Below are 16,665 nucleotides of genomic sequence, written 5' to 3' on the forward strand. Positions count from 1 at the left end.
GGAGATACTTAGGCCTTGAAGGTCCTTAGGCAAGTAGCTAGAGACCTTAATGGATAATGATAGCACTCTCCCATTTCCTATGTGACATCATAAACTACTGAAGATTATAATGAAGCATCCTGGGTCTCAGACTGTCCACAAACCACTAAGAAGCTATTGGAATACAGAATGATGGAGCAACAGACGACTCCTCCTGACTCATAACTGAGGAAGGGGGGTGAGTGTTGAACCTGGAAAAGGAGAAGGAAGAGGTTGTTTGTGGCCCCCAGTCCCATTGTCCTTTCCAGGACTGGCCTTACCAATGAATGGTTTCTTGAATGGTGTGATATAAGAGAAGGTTCTTCAGACAGCTCCCCAGCACTCCTTGAAATTTCACCAATCAAGATTCATTTGGAACAACCAATGGTAGGGTGAGGTAGGGTGGGGAACTGTCTGTCTCTCATAACCATATAGCACTAAGCATGGGTAAGAAAGAAGGAACATAGACTAGACATGAAAAGAGCAATAGGAAGCTGATTCTACCTGCTTCCCAGAGGCCAAAGAATTGCCACCTAATTACAATCAAGTCTCTGTCCCTTCTCTCAACCTGTACCTTGCCCTGGTTGGCATGGTGAGGTGAGGCCATGAGGCAAAGGCATGAATCACCCTGGGCTCTGACTCTGTTGATTCCTAGAGAAACCTGAGCAGGGCTTCCAAGGGACAAGTGAATCTCCTACAGGCGTTCTCAAGACAGAATAGTGTTCCTTACTATAACAAGGTCTTTTTCTAGCCAACCTTTTGCAGAACAAGTCACTTTCAGCTTGGAGTCCATGTATTGAGTGGGTTCCTTCTCCATCTCCTCAGACTTTTCAGAGTTATTTTGAATTCTAATCTTCTCCATTTCTGTACCCAGACAACCCCCATGAGGTTGTCCTTCACTTCATTTTTTTTCTCCTTATCTCCCCAGATGAATCAATGAAATTTTTGATTCAGCAACTTGTTGTAGGTCTTGCAAGATATGAGCTGGTTTCTCACTTAAATCCAATTCACATGCAAGTCAAGACATCACCCATGTCATTGGTCCTCTTAGAAAACAAAGGAAAAACAACAGCAATATTAGACATACTATATTGATGAGAGTTTCTTTAAGCTAGCTCCGAGGACAGGTATTGAAGACAGGTCCAGAGAGAGGGGACTTTGCCAGAAGGGAGGATGCAACATGGAAAACACCAGGGAAGGAAAACAAGTGGAACATAGTCATGCTTAGCCAGAACCAAGTCTTAGGCATTTTGCATGAGACACTGCTAATTGGTGGAGAGATCGCTAACACAACACTGTATGCCCATGTGAGGGCAGAGGCGGTGTGAGAGCTATGGAGAAGAAGGAATTTTAAAAAAAATTCTCTTCAAGAGAGGGCATATGTGGTTCCAGACTTTCTCCTGGAATAACTCTAGACACATGGAGAGGGAGAGACAGACAGATTTAGGAAGCAGCAGTTATGTAGGGAAAGTTAACTCTTCAACAGGTCTTTGATTTCTAGTTTGCTTCCCTAGAAACACTGGGTTTAAGTCAGTGCCTCTATTTTGATTTGAGATGAGATATTTTGCTCTCAGACTAAAGAGAAAGGTCCAAATCTCACCCATGGGAGGAAATTCTCTCTCCAAAGACTCTAGGGAAGTAAGCTAGAAATCAGGAAATGTTGAGGAGCTGGCTTCTCCTACAACTTTCCGAGTCTGTCTGTCTGTCTCTCTCTCAATATGTCTGGAGTCAGTCTGGAATCATGAGTATCAGAAGAAAAGAAAGAACCAACTTCCCTCTCAAATCAGCATTCTCTTTACTAATTAGGAGAGCTTCATCCAAAATGCCCAAGGCTTAGTTAAAGTTCCGTGACCAGTGAAGGCTTGTTGACAAAGTTGTGATGAGGTTTCAGCGCCACCATGTGCAAAGTTGCCGGTGAGAGGAGGTATCTGGGGCTTCCTGCTCTGAAATGTGAGGGAGGAGGGAGAGGTATTAAGGGAACAAGCATTTTTAAGTACCTAGTATATGTCAGGCACTATGCTAAATGGTTTATAAATATTATCTCATTTGATCCTCACTGTTGCGGGCGTTTGCCCTTACAACAGATCTAGACGACTAGCCCTACGGCCCTCTTACTTACCCATCCCGGGTCTTCGGTCATCACCGGCCCCTCACGGGGAAAAACACCAGACAGAAGGCGGAGGAGTGAAGCGGGGTGGTTTATTCTTCAGCAGTTACATGGCGGAGAGAGAGAGAGAGCGCCCTCTCACACGAGAAAATATATAGCGAGTCCGAGCCAATCACATCGCAGTCTTACATTTATGACCTTATATGGTGATCACCCCATGGCCTTATATGGAGATCACCCCATCAAGCTTATACATATTCATTCAAAACAACCATGGCACCGCCCATAAACCCCTCCCCCTCCCCCATCAACTCCCCCTTTTTCTTTAAAGCAAACGAAAATCCTATATGCCAAAAGAATCGGCAATGCAAACTGCTAAGCTTCTCGCTACAGGCGACACAGGTGACCATGCTTCTTGCCCGAAAGACCACGGAAAAATCCCATTACCACTCAGGGGTCCTGTCCCAAGGACTCTGACGTGCGGTGCGGGGGCCTCTGGCTTAGGTCACCTCCGATTCACTCGAACCTTACCCGTCGTAGGACACCGACACCCTGGGTCCTGTCTTAGGCAGCCGAGGAGGGAGGAGTTGCCCGTCATGGAGTCACCCCCGTCTTACCCCAGGTGTCACACGTCCTCCATGGCCTGGAACCATACCTGAGGATCTCCCCCCTCTTGGAGGGTAAAAAGGGCCTGTTGGGTCAGAAGCATGTAGCCATCCTGACGGCGCCGTAGCTTGCGAACACAATACAAAAGCAAAATAATTACAAGAACAAACACCACGGTGGAGGAGGTTAAGCCTCCCCACTGTGAGAACCAGGTTGTAACATCATGCAGCCACCTAGACAGTCCGGAAAGAACGGCAGGATCGACAGAGGTGGAATTCACTGATGCAATACCCAGTCTTAATTGTCTTATCTGTTGTTCGTATTCGGCAGACCAATTGCCTAGGAGGAGAACGGAAAGTTGACGGGACAGGTTAGCTGCTCTAGTAAAGTTCTCATACAAAACGGGAGTAACACATAAACCAGGCATACGCAGAGTACATCCAACTTGGGCTACCTCCCAGAGGACATCAACCTCCTCCTGAATCAGGTCCACCCTCTGATTCAGAAGCATCATTCCGGTATACAGATGCCCATTCATTCCCTCTTGGGCTGTTAAGGCCATGGTAACGGAGGCGCTCAGATTGGCAACCGCCGTCGCAGTCGGCACAGCATAGGCCAAACTGGCGGCTGCTGCAGTAGCCGCAGCGGCAGCAACAGAAATGGCGGCAATAATGGCAGCAGAAATGCCGAAGTCTCTTTTGGGCCTTAACTGCAAAGCAGAATTGGTAATGTTAAGTGGCCAGGGAACCCACCGTGGGAGGCAGAGGACAACTGCCAATGGGAACGCTTGAGCATTCCAGCAGGAAGAATAAAAGCAGTCATTCTTACATTGGAGAAGAGACTCATTGTGTCCTGTCCGATTGGAAACCAAAAATAGAAAGGGTTGCCAAACACAGACAGGTGTGGGTGGTATCTGTACGTACTTGACTGGCCTTGACATATTAAAATCGAAGGGGTCCAGTTCTGTCCATGTACCATTTCCCCACCCCATGACCCCGCCCAACAGCATGGCCATGGGGCGCAAATCCAAACAAGCGCCCCCCTCCCCACAGAGCAACCACAAATCAAAAGGGTTTGCAGTGACCCCAGGATCTTCATACTGAAGATGACGCGAGTTTGTATCGGAGGTAACAGTGGACATAAGAGGTTTAGCATCTTGGCAAGTCCAGTTGGTTGCCACACCCGCAGTAACATTACCAGAAGGGATGGGAGGGGAAAAGGTAAAAAACGGGTGCACAGGGACAGCTGCGGGCGATTGGCACTCCGTCCAGGGCCAAAAATCCTTGTGGCGGGAGGGCCGACAGCGAGGCTGGGCGCGGGGCTGGGGCCGCCACTCCCCTCCGCCCTCTCCACAAAGGAGACCACTGTTATCCTTCGCTCTAATCATTGTGCGGGCCGGCCAAAGTCCTTTCAATAGGGAGCCGTTCACCCTCTTGCTTGTAAAGTTGAGGCGGTCAGACCACACAGCCTCTTGAGGAAACAGCCCGACACATGGTGACAGTTCCGGATCGACTGTGGGTGTGATTTGAAAACATAACGTCCCATTAAATGATATTGTCCTGTTACTTTCCACCGGCCTAGTGTCGTTGTTGAGGTGCAGAACAGGGAGCTTAAGGGTGTTGTTAACTGTAAATAAACGAGGAAAAACTTGTGCCGAAGAAGTCACAGGCATGGGTCTCGGGAAGGTGGAAAGCAGTCCCCAGCGTAATTCCATCACAGCATTCTCAGCAAGAAGACCCAAGATGAGGAGGGTGAGTCGACAATCTGAAAGACAAGAAGAACAAGAATTCTCCTCACCCCCCAACCTGTCGGGGGTGGTGCCTTAATCAAGATCCCTAACTTTGTGAAGGGGCACCCATTGCTGTACCGCTGTTGGGTCATTATTTGGAAAAAAGGAAAGGTGGCCGGGCCTTCTTCCAACCACTTTTACAGGGCCGTGCCATTGGCCCCCCTTATCCTGCCACACTACCCTGGAACCGGGCAGTGCCCGACTAGGTGCGGGGAGGGTCAATGGAGAAGAGGTGGTGTTCTCACCGGAGGTGCTCCAGAACCTCATGGCGGCAGTGGTGCCGTCATCTCTAACTTGCAGGAAATTTAAGGTAAAGACAACCTGGGCCAACTCTTGATGAGTGACCGACCTGCATATTCCCCCTTTCTGTTTAAACAGGGCGGTCTTAAGTGTACGGTTTGCCCGTTCAACAAGGGCTTGCCCGGTAGGGTTGTAGGGGAGGCCTGTAGCATGTTGAATAGAAAATTCAGTACAGAACAAGGCAAAAGCCTTGGAAGTATATGCCGGGCCATTATCAGTCTTTAAGGCTAATGGCACTCCTAGGATAGAAATCATTTCATAGAGATGGGCAATAACAGCCCTGGTCGACTCACGGGGCTGCAGGGAAGCAAAGACAAAAGATGAGAAGGTATCAACACAAACATGGATAAACTTAGAGCCAAGATGTGTAACATCCATTTGCCAAAGCTCATTGGGGGCAGTACCTCGGGGGTTAAATGCATCCTCCTTAATGCGAGGGCGGAAGGGGGCACACACAATACATGACCGGACAATAAGTCTGGCCTCGCTCTTCGGCACACCATAAAGAGCCCTAAGAGACCGAGCTGAGATATGGAACTTAGCATGTGCCAACTGTGCAGGGGAATCTTTCGGGGGTGGAGGTGGGGAAAGGCTAACTGCGTGGAGGGCCTGGTCCGCTTGTGCGTTCCCAGAGTAAATGGGACCCACAGCAGTAATGTGCGACCGAACATGCAGCACATAAAGAGGGTGGCGCCTAAGATGAAGTAGCTCCTGAACCTCTTGAAGGAGCCTCAAGACCGCAGTGCGCGGAGAAATATACGCGGAAGGGAGGCGGGGCAGCATGAGGGCGCAATATTGGCTGTCTGTAATCAAATTAAAAGGAACATCAGCATATAGCCGAAGGGCTTGTTGCACAGCAAACAGCTCATTCTTTTGGGTGGATGTATATGGAGTATTGAAAAGCCAGGTGTGGGGAACACTCGGATCATGAACTACTGCGCGGTGGTCCTTTGTTGCATCAGTAAAAACATTAGGGCCCTGCACGGGCACGCCAGACACCACCGGTATAGGGGGTCTCAGCTCCAAAGAGGCAAACATACGGAGCAAAGCAGGGCGAGAGACCTTACAAGTCCTCACCGAAGTCAGAAGAGTCGCCCAGGACAGGGACTCCTGGGCTAAAGTCATGGCAAGCTCCAGGGAAATGGAGCAATTCAAGGCAAAGTCGCACCCAAACAGGCAACGACAACGATGTAAAGCCTGAAGGGCAAAAAGGCAATAAGCCTCCCATTTATCCACCAGGGACGCCTTGCTCACCTTTGGGTACAACCACTCTAGACATCCCTGCTTTTGGAACAGGCAGCCCCACTGTGGGCCGCTGTCACTCAGTACTTGGAAATAAACTGGAGAGCCGGGAATGTAACGAGTCAAGGTGGTCTGGGCCCTCTTCAGAACCTCCTCGACTGCCTGAACCGCCTCTGGGGTCCAACTCCTAGGGGAACTCAGCGAAGAGTCTCCTCGGAGCAGCTCATACAAAGGTTGCATCACACTGGCAGGCAAGGGGGCTGTGACTCTAATCCATTGGAAGGCGCCAACCAGCCTCTGGAAGTCATTCAAGGTCTTATAAGCACTCAATTTGATAGGAGGCAAGGTCCTTTGAACAGCACTAGCGGTAATCCTGTGTCCCAAATACTCATGGGGGGGTGCCTCTGTACCTTCTCGGGAGCTATAACAAAATTCTGTTGAGCCAATGCCTGCATCATGAAGGAAAGGCATTCCTGTACCTCTCCAGCTGTGGGGCCAGCAACAAGAATATCATCCATGTAATGGATAATTATGAACTCTTTGTATTGATCCCTAATTGGCTCCAAGATCTGGGCGACATAGAACTGGCAGAGGGTAGGGCTATTAGCCATTCCTTGGGGCAGAACCTTAAACTGAAACCTCTTAGAGGGAGCCTGGAAATTTATAGAGGGTACAGAAAAGGCAAACTTCTCCCTGTCCCCAGGGTGCAGGGGAACGCTGTAAAAGCAGTCCTGGATATCAATGACTGCGATATGCCAATTTTGGGGGATAGCTATAGGCATAGGCAAGCCAGGTTGTAATGAGCCCATCGGGAGCAAACAGGCATTTATAGCTCTGAGGTCTACGAGCATCCTCCATTTTCCTGATTTCTTCTTAATGACAAAAACTGGGGAATTATATGGGCTAAAGGAGGGTTCAATCCTATCATTCCTCAAAAGGGAGCCAACAATTTTTTGTAAAGCAGTGAGCTTCTCGGCTTTAAGGGGCCACTGCTCAACCCAGACCGGGCGGTTATTCGTCCAGGTCAGTTTCGGGGCGAAGCTCAAATCGAGAGTGGTCCCTATCCATTTCCCGGTAAGCAGTCCGGGGTTACTAAGGAGAGTTGCATTTGCGCAAGGACATCCCGCCCCCACAGAGCATAAGGCAGCTCGGGGAGACACAAAGGAGTAAACCTGCCTGCATTATCATCCACCGACCACGAGAGGGCACGAGCCGATCTCTGAGCTCTCTTGTTCCCCCCCACTCCCTGGACCGGCGTGGATGCAACCATCAAGGGCCATTCTTTCCTCCACTGATCCAAATTAATGACTGAACAATCAGCCCCCGTATCAATGATCCCTAAGATCGGATAATTCTCAACATGAATAATCAAAGTGGGACGGTTCAAAGTGATGGAACGAGCCCAATTCAATTGGCAAGGATGCTGGGATGAGGGGCCGAAGGGAAACGCCTTAGCAATGATCTGATCAGCCCGTATAGAGACGGGGGTGCAGTGTGGATTAAACAGGGTCAACACTGCCTCCACATCCTCTGCTACTTGGGTGGGGACCTCAAAGTCAGGAGAGCCTTCTAGGCCGGTCACTACAGCTGGTGGAAAGGCAAATGGGCAGGGACTGTTATCGCCTCTCCAGGGGGAAGTGTAAAGATGGAGGGTTGTTTTCCAGGAGAGGCCCTGACTCTTACAAACTGAGGATAATTGCCGCTTAACGAGGATGGGGGAGGGGCCCTGCGGCTGGGCCCCTCCACCCGCCGTTTCCCTGCGGTTGAGATCCGGGGGAGACCCCGGTCTCCAAAGGGGCTTGTTCGCTGCCCTGTTTATTCTTGGCGCGACAAAACCGCGCTATGTGGCCAAGGCGTCCACAGTTAAAACACTTAGGAGGTGTTCCCCTGGAGGTGGCTTTGCACTGGGCCTTATAATGGCCGTATTGACCACATTGAAAACAAGCCTGCTTGCCGGGACCTTTCTGGGCTGACGAGCTGAGTTGTTGTATAGCCACCAAGAGGCTCTGTTCCCTCTCTGTATTCGAGACTGTCAATTTTTCCAGCGCCTGTACAAGCTGGCGGTCCCTATCCTGGGCAGTGCAAACCAACTGTGCAATCGGATTTTCCGGGGGCAGGTCCATTAACTTATCTATGACGTCCTCCAAGGGGGCCTCCGATGGCAGGGATGCCACCGCAGCTGCCTCCCTGGAGCGCAAGCCTTCCTTAACCAACTGCTTAATGAGTATGTCCATTCCAGGGCCGCTGCCTAGGGTCCTATGGACCGTCTCCTGAACTTGGTTAACAAAGGAAAGGGGGGTCTGATCAGGTCTTTGTTTCAGGCCAACTAATTTAGGGCCCCCTGTCATACCCTTGGCGGAAACCTTCTCCCAGGCCGCTATGTGTGCGGCCTTGACATCATCTAATTCTAACTGCCCATAGGCTGCCTGCACGGCCGGGTTGGAAAAATGGCCAGTGCCACAAATTAAGTGCTCAGTGTCTTGAGGGGCCCTGCCGGGTCTAAGTCGGGCCAAATGCCGGGCCTCCCTCTTCACTTGTGCCTGAAAGGCAAGATGCATAGCAGGGTCTAGACAGGACATAGCTAGCTCGTCAAAATCCCCCGGGGTCCAGGGGTGAGCGGTCACTAGGTTCATAAGTAGCCTCCTAACATAAGGTGAAGAAGGGCCATACTTAGTCACCGCCTCTTTGAACTCTTTCAGTGTCTTATATGGGATGGGAGAATGAGTACACTGACCCGTAAGGGGATCAGTCAAAATGGGATAGACATCCCAAGAGGCGAAGTCCACCTCCGCGCCCGCCTCCGCCGCCACACGGAGGCTCCGCCTTATTAACCCCTCTCCCTCACAAATATTCGCCTCTCGCCTTTTCTCATAATGAGGAGGCGGGGGCGGAGGGCAGGGAGGGGCGACATATGCGGAACTAGCAGCGAAAGACGGGGCAGGACAGTAATTGCCTGGCAAACAGGAGGTGCTTGGTGGCAAGGCGGAGGTAAAGGGCGCGGAAGTGGGGAGCACGCCCCCTGCATCTGTTTCCCCTTTGTTCTCCCGTCTCTCCCTCCTCTCCCAACGTGAGGGAGTGTCCTTCCGGGTCCTTCTTCTCTCCCTCGATCCCCGGGCGCCATCTTGGCGCCCACTCCTTTTACCTTCATCTTCCCCTTCTGAACTGCTAGCGGAACTATCCGCCGCCTGATTCATTACCACAGCTCTCAAGTCCTCCCACGGATATTGACCGAAGCCCCCTGGGTCCTTCAATTCCTTATTCTTCCCTTTTCCTAACTCTAAATCTGACCCGGCTAATGAGGAGCCCACCTGTGTGGCCAAGGACCGGGAAGCGGCAATCGGAGAAGGATTCAATGCCGCGTCCACTATCTTAAAAACCGAAAAATCAGTGGGTGTTAGCGAACCAGGGCAGCCATTCTCAAAAGCTGCCATCTGCTGTCCCACAACTCTCCATCTATCGGCCTGTATGCCGACATGCCTGACCCAAGGGCATATGTCCCAGATCTTATCTATAAACTCCCTACAGGTCTTAATGGGGATTTTTGCCCCCCTTTGGGCGCAGAGCTTATAAAGTTGCGCCGCTATCACCCCCTTCTCCTCCGGCCTAAATACAGGGATACTATGCCCTGTTCCCATCCTGTCCTCTTCCCGAGGCTACAGTGGCCTCGAGGCTGCCTGGCGACTGGAGCAGACCAGCTGCGTCCAGCAGGCCGTCCGCCAGCTAGTCGTCCCGAAAGGTCGAGCCCCACGTTGGGCGCCAAAATCTGTTGCGGGCGTTTGCCCTTACAACAGATCTAGACGACTAGCCCTACGGCCCTCTTACTTACCCATCCCGGGTCTTCGGTCGTCACCGGCCCCTCACGGGGAAAAACACCAGACAGAAGGCGGAGGAGTGAAGCGGGGTGGTTTATTCTTCAGCAGTTACATGGCGGAGAGAGAGAGAGAGCGCCCTCTCACACGAGAAAATATATAGCGAGTCCGAGCCAATCACATCGCAGTCTTACATTTATGACCTTATATGGTGATCACCCCATGGCCTTATATGGAGATCACCCCATCAAGCTTATACATATTCATTCAAAACAACCATGGCACCGCCCATAAACCCCTCCCCCTCCCCCATCACCTCACAACAATCCTGTGAGGTAGGTGCTATGATCCCCATTTCACAGTTGAGGAAACTGAGGCAGATAGAGGTTAAGTGACTTCCCCAGGGTCGCACAGTTAGTGTCTGAGGCAGGATTTGAACTCTGGTCTTCTTGACTCTAGACCTAGTGTTCTATCCACTGCACCATCTAGCTGGGGAGGGAAAATTTCATCACGTAACAGGATCATAGATGTAGAACTAGAACTGGCAGGACCCTCACAGGTAATCTAGTCCAACCTCCTCATTTTACCAAGGAAGAATCTGAGATTCAGAAAAGTCAAAGGACTTGTCCACAATCACCTCAGCAAATGAAAGAGATGATCGCCGACTCCAAATTCAGTGTTCTTTTCATCCCACCCTTCTGTGACTATACCAGGTGTGTACACACACCTAACCTTTCACACAGGTGCTGTCTCATCACATCTAGCAAAAGACTGACCAGTATATTAGGTTAAAAAATATGTAGAAGGCAGGAAATATCAATCTAGAGTATTTGTCTATGACATGAGTGTTCTGAATGATGCGTAGACCCACATGGCTCTTCAGTCCCTTCTTTCTGGATGTGTTAGATTCATCACTCAGGGCCAAGTGGACCACAATTTTCTCCTGTCTTTCTTCATCAGTCACTATGTGGTTTCTCGTGTAGCCTGCTAGGCTGTTGGCCTCTGATTCACTATAATTGCCATCCAACATAATGGTTCTTGAATGAAGCATTCCACACAGGCATGGGACCTATGGACAACCAACAGAAAGAAAAAATGGTGGGCATTAGGCATTAAAAGGACAAAGGAAAAAAGACAGGATGAGGAGGATGCTTTCTTTCTCTCAACGTGTAGCCCCACTGACTTTCATCAACTTCACAGAATCATCCGTTCTTAAACAGAAATCCCCTCTACAATAACCTAATAAATGATCATCCAGCTTATGCTTGGAGAGTTTCCCCTTGGGTGAGATTGGAGCCTTTTTGCCCTTTGCCTCTAAGGTGTCCATCAAGTGATGGGCCATGGAGCAGCCCCTTCTGCTCTGGAACAGCTCTCAATGTGAGAAAGTTTTCTCTGCCACCAAGCCTAGTTCTGCCCTCTGAAGTCAAATAGAATAAATTCAGCCCCCTTAACAAAGGTTATTATGTGAATCATTTCCTCCTTAGCAGTTAGACATTTGTCTAAAAAGAAGAGGAGGTCATTCTTATGGGGGAGAGGAGAAAGATACTCTGCAAAAGATTCAAATTCAAAGTAACCTTGAATGTGTACTGTGTAGACATCATATCACAGAAAGTAAGCACCTTAAGGGCAAAGATGGTTTCATTTTTGTCTTTGTATATCATCAGTCTAGCAAAATGTCTTGTACATAGCAATAGTTAATGACAGTAGCAGGACAAAAGTCAAGTCAATAATTCAGGAAGAGAGCAAGGCTGAAGACTGTGCACAGGTCTGCCTCACTTAAATCCAATTCACACAAAAGTCAAGATGTCACCCGTGATGTCTTTGGTCCTCTTCAAAAACCAAGGATGAACAACAGTTATTAACATAGTTATTAACAGTATCTGTGTAACTAACAGTTAATAACTAACAGTTACTAACATAAACATAGTGCTTTAGGGTTTGCAAAGGGATTTACTCATGCTAATTCAGTTGATCCTCACATCAACCCTATGATCTCCATTTTAGGAGGAAACTGAAGTCTTGAAGAGATTAAGTGACTTGCCCAGGGTCACAGAGTTAGCAAGTATCCATGGCAGATACTCAGATCTTCCTTAAGTCCGGTTGCCCTTTCTACTATACATCCTAATTGCATACTAAGTCCAGGCAGCCTTTCCCACACCAAGATTTACAAGGAATAGTTCTTGCTTGCTTGAAGCTTACAGTCTACTAGGGGACATTTTTGGCTGATTAGGCAATGAGATATATTGAATTCTGCACGAGAGATCAGGATTTACTCTTGGCTCTCTCCACCTCTGATTCATGCTGTGCCTGCAGGCATTAATCCTTAATCCTTCAGTGCCCCGGTTTCTCCATCTGGGAAACAGAGATGATGAAATTATTCAACTTGCTCCTATTTCTACAATGCTTTAAAATTTTCCAGTGGATGTCATGAAATTTTATATGGCAAAGAGAGATTAATAATTTCATGTAAATGGAAATGTGTTTTGAATGACTACATATGTATAACCTATGTCAAATGATGGGAGAGGAGAGGGAGAAAATCCAGAGCTCAAAATTTGAAAAAAGAATGTTAAAATTGTTTTTACATGTAATTGGGGGGGGGGGAGGGAAACATAAAATTTTTTAAAATTTCATGTAAAATTAGAATTGGCTTGAAATTATTGCCTTTTATTGAGGAGGGAGTGCTTTGTGATATTTAGAAATTTAGTCTTTTTTTAAAAAAAAAAGGAAGAAAATGCCCAATATTTTATTGTATTTCCAAATTGTAATCTAAAATACCTCATAAAAATGAAAAAAAATTTTTTAAGTTTTAAATTAGAAGTCAGGAATTGCCTTTAAAAAATTCCTGAAAATAAAAATCACACTTTTCTACATCAGCTTATTTCCAGGTCCAGTGTATTGGCTCCTTGGATATGGGCTAAAGTATGCATAAATGACAAACTTTTAAAGTCCAGTTCTTTCTAATTTAAGCATAAATCCATGGTAATGCATGGGGCCAAAGTGTCACACATCCATTAGAGCACAGAATGGTATGCAAAACTGAACTTTATACATCATTCAACATTTTTAGGGATGTCTGGTTTTAAATACCAAAATAACATGGGATCATAGGTTTAGAGCTGGAAAGGGCCATAAGGGGTCACCTACTCCATCCTTTCATTTTAAAGAGGAGGAAATTAAGGTCAGAGAAGGAAAAATATTTACCCACAAGAGTAAATGAATGGCAGAGCCAAGATAAAATCCAGATCTCATAAGATCACAGTACTATAGAATGTAAAATTGGCAGGGCCCTTAGCAAGCACCTAATCTAACAGTTCTCAAACTTTTTGGTCTCAGGATTCTCTTGAACTTTTAAAAGTTATTGAGGACTCCAAAGAATTTTTGTTTATGTGAGTTATGTCTATCAATATTTGCCATGTTAGAAATTAAAAGTGATAGAATTTAAAAATATTTATTGATCTATTTAAAAATAATGCCATAATCATAACATGTTAACATTTTTTTTTTGGCCTTTTTGGAGGGCAGTTGGGGTTAAGTAACTTGCCCAAGGTTACACAGCTAGTTTTGTGTGTGTGTGGGTGTTAAGTGTCTGAGGCCGGAACCGAACTCAGGTCCTCCTGACTCTGGGGCCATTGCTTTTACTCACTGCACCACCTACCCGCCCCCCTCATGTTAACATATTTTTATGAAAAATAACAATATTTTCCAAAACAGGAAAATTTAGTGAAATGAATAGCATCATTTTACATATTTTGTAAAATCTTTAATGTCTGGCTTGATAGAAGACAGCTGGATTCTCAGTGTTTCTGCATGCAATCCTTTGTGATTGTTTTGGTTGATATTACTTCAAAAAGAAAATCTAGCTTCATAAAAATGCGTAGTTGGAAAAGGAAGGAATATCTTAATAGGCTAATAACATCCTAATATTATTATGAAAATAATTTGGACCTCATAGACCCTTGAAAAGGTCTTGGGGACTCGCAGGAGTCTGTAGATGAAACTTTGAGAACCACTGGCCCAATCAAATTCCCTTATTTTACAGAGAAAACTGAACCCCAGAGAAAAAGTGACTTGCTTATGGCCCCTCAGCTAATAATCTGCAGAGCTAAGATTTAAAGCTCAAATCTCTTAACTGCCAGAATGCTGCTTTCTATTTCTCTGGTTTCTGTCCTTCTATATCTGCTCTATCCCATAAACTTAGGAGGAGAAGCAAACAAACAGTAGGGTTGATGGCTATGATTTGTATATTTCTAGATACAGTTAAAAGCAAAAAAAAAAACAAAATGTGTTCTTGAGTTCCAGTAATTGCAATAGTTTTGAAATTTAACGTCATTCATTTGGACTAACTATATCTCTTAAAGCTATAAATGAATATGTCCACAATCAGATATTTACTTATTAGGAAGCCACAGTCAGACAAACAGCAGGAAACATTATCACTAATCTTCTTTTATCCTAAAAGGGTCATATTTAGAAAGCATTACTGTAATATAGATACTTTATGGTTTTGCCTGAGACTGTATTCACTCATTCGAGAAGTATCTAATAAAGACCTACTATGTGCAAAGCCCTAAATGATGGGGATAAAAAGACAAAAAAGGACTAATCCCTGTCCTCAAGAAGCTTACTTCTACATTGTACAGAGCAACATTGTGCAACAATCAACTTTGATAGATTTGGCTCTCCTCAGCAATACAATCCAAAAGACTCATGAAGGAAAATGCTACACATGTATAGTCTTTATCAGATTGCTTGCCATCTTGGGGAGGGAGGAGGGAAGGGAGGGAGAAAAAAAGTTTGGAGCTCAAAATCTTATAAAAGTAAATGTTGAAGACTTTCTTTACATGCAATTGGGAAAAAATACTACCGTGTTTCCCCGATAATAAGACCTATCCCGAAAATAAGCCCTCCCCTTACTGTGTAAGATTCCTCTAAAATAAGTCCTCCCCCAAAATAAGCCCTATTGAGATTGCTACTGTAGTGAAGGTGATCCCCTGCGCTACACGCTACATTACGGTACCCTCTGTATGCACCGTCCCTCCCCCCCGGGTGAAACGCACGCTGCGCTCCGAGCTGCATCCAATCAGAGCTGCAGCAGTGAGCGCATCATCCTGTTCTTCCCCAGTGATTTGCTTATTGAATAAAGGTACATTTTTTTGTTCACATTTACCTGTTTATTAAAATTGCTGTCAATGTTCATTAAAATAAGCCCTCCCCTGAAAATAAGCCCTCTGGTGTCTTCTGTCCAAAAAAATTAATAAGACAGTGTCTTGTTATCGGGGAAACATGGGTATTATTTCACACTGGAAAACAATGAAAAACAAAAAACAAAACTTTCTTCTATCAGGGATAACTACATGTACACAGCTAAGCAGGGAAAGAGAATAAACATGTATTGAGCACCTTACCATGTGTTAGACATGGTGCTAAGTGTTTTGCTGATGTCATGTCATTGGATTCTCCAAGCAGCCCTGGCAGGTAGATGCTATTATTTCCATTTTACAGTAGAGAAAACTGAAGCAGACAGAGGATAAGATAACTTGTCCTGGTTCACCCAGTTAGTAAGTACCTGAAACTGAATTTTAACTGAGGTCTTCCTGATTCCAGGCTCAGCCCTTTATCTACCACCCTGTTGAAGTTCCATGGTATGGTGCAGGGCCGTCTGAAAGAATTCAGAGTCAGACCACCTCTAATACAAATACTGTCATTTATTGAAGATTGACACCTTCTCAGAAGCAGGCTAGGTTCCAAGAGGAACCAGGAACTTAGTAAGACAACACAGGCAAATTTAAATTGTATTGATGCTGACTACACAACAGAAATTATGAATATTAAAAAGTCAGGAGGAGTTTAAGGGATTAGGTAGTAGGGGAGGGGTCACTTCTATGGTTTGGTGGTCAAATATCCTGGTCGTGCTACTTTCCAATTGACTAGCGATTGTGGTCTTGTCTGGTCAAAATGGATAGTTAGACATTATGGTCCTGTCTTGGGCTAAATGGATGATGCAATTGTGTTTGAGTACAAGGACACAGCTATTCAAATATGTGAATTGGATCTGAGGGCAGTGTCTAGCTAGGGGCAGTACCTGTATTGAGTTTGGGGGCCTGGGGTATGGTTAAAGTCAGATTGTGAGGTTAAATTAGGACATGTCTGCTGTTTGGTGGGGCCCATAAGGAAGTTAGCATATCGGGATTGGGGGCAACTTCATTAGGATTCCATCAGCCCCACTTAGCTGCCCCTAAGTATAAAATATATACAATAAGGTAAGACAGTCAAAAAAAGTAATTACCGTAATCAGGTGAAAACACTTCTATTGAAGCAATTAATCAAAGCCATTGAACTAAATGCCAAAAATCCTTAATCATTTTGAAAGGAATGAAAGTTATCATGAAATGAAATGGCACTACATAGGAAGTATGTTGGGATTAGCTGAAGAGATTCAGTCATACCTCATGGGTTTTGGATAAAATAAAGAAGCTAATTTGGATACTGGGGCATTGAATGGTAGGCCCATTCCGTGGTGGAAAAAGTTCCAGTCATACCCCTAAAACGGAATAGCCTGAGGTAGGGGAGAGAGGAGGAACTTCTTATGAGGATCCTAGCAATGTCCCCAAAACAGTAGTGACTGGTGGCAGTGGGAACTGAGAACATTTTAAATATACAAGGAAGAGTAGTTTCAGGACACTTCAAAGAGCCCAGCAATAAGTTTTCCTATAACTTGAGGAACTTCATGCAGACTCCATAAAGAAAGAAAGGGATTTCCAATCACCAGGAGCCATGTTAGTTATTGGCCA

The 16,665-nt window shown here is 46.3% G+C and overlaps 1 protein-coding gene across 1 annotated transcript in view; it reads right to left on the reverse strand.

The window, feature by feature from the left end:
- Positions 1-1,027: 1,027 nt before the first annotated feature.
- Positions 1,028-16,665, reverse strand: part of LOC138143850 (gamma-aminobutyric acid receptor subunit rho-2) — a 71,464-nt gene continuing 55,826 nt past the window's right edge. The window contains exons 9-10 of the mRNA XM_069065128.1: positions 10,188-10,940; positions 1,028-2,070 (exon numbers count right to left, since the gene is read on the reverse strand). Coding sequence (XP_068921229.1) covers positions 10,632-10,940 — 309 coding nt within the window. The 3' untranslated portion in view covers positions 1,028-2,070; positions 10,188-10,631. The remainder of the gene's footprint in view (positions 2,071-10,187; positions 10,941-16,665) is intronic.

This window comes from Petaurus breviceps, unplaced genomic scaffold, assembly GCF_028583685.1.
Source record: "Petaurus breviceps papuanus isolate PSGF00001 unplaced genomic scaffold, PetGlider_PUasm1.0 90667, whole genome shotgun sequence".
NCBI lineage: Eukaryota > Metazoa > Chordata > Mammalia > Diprotodontia > Petauridae > Petaurus > Petaurus breviceps.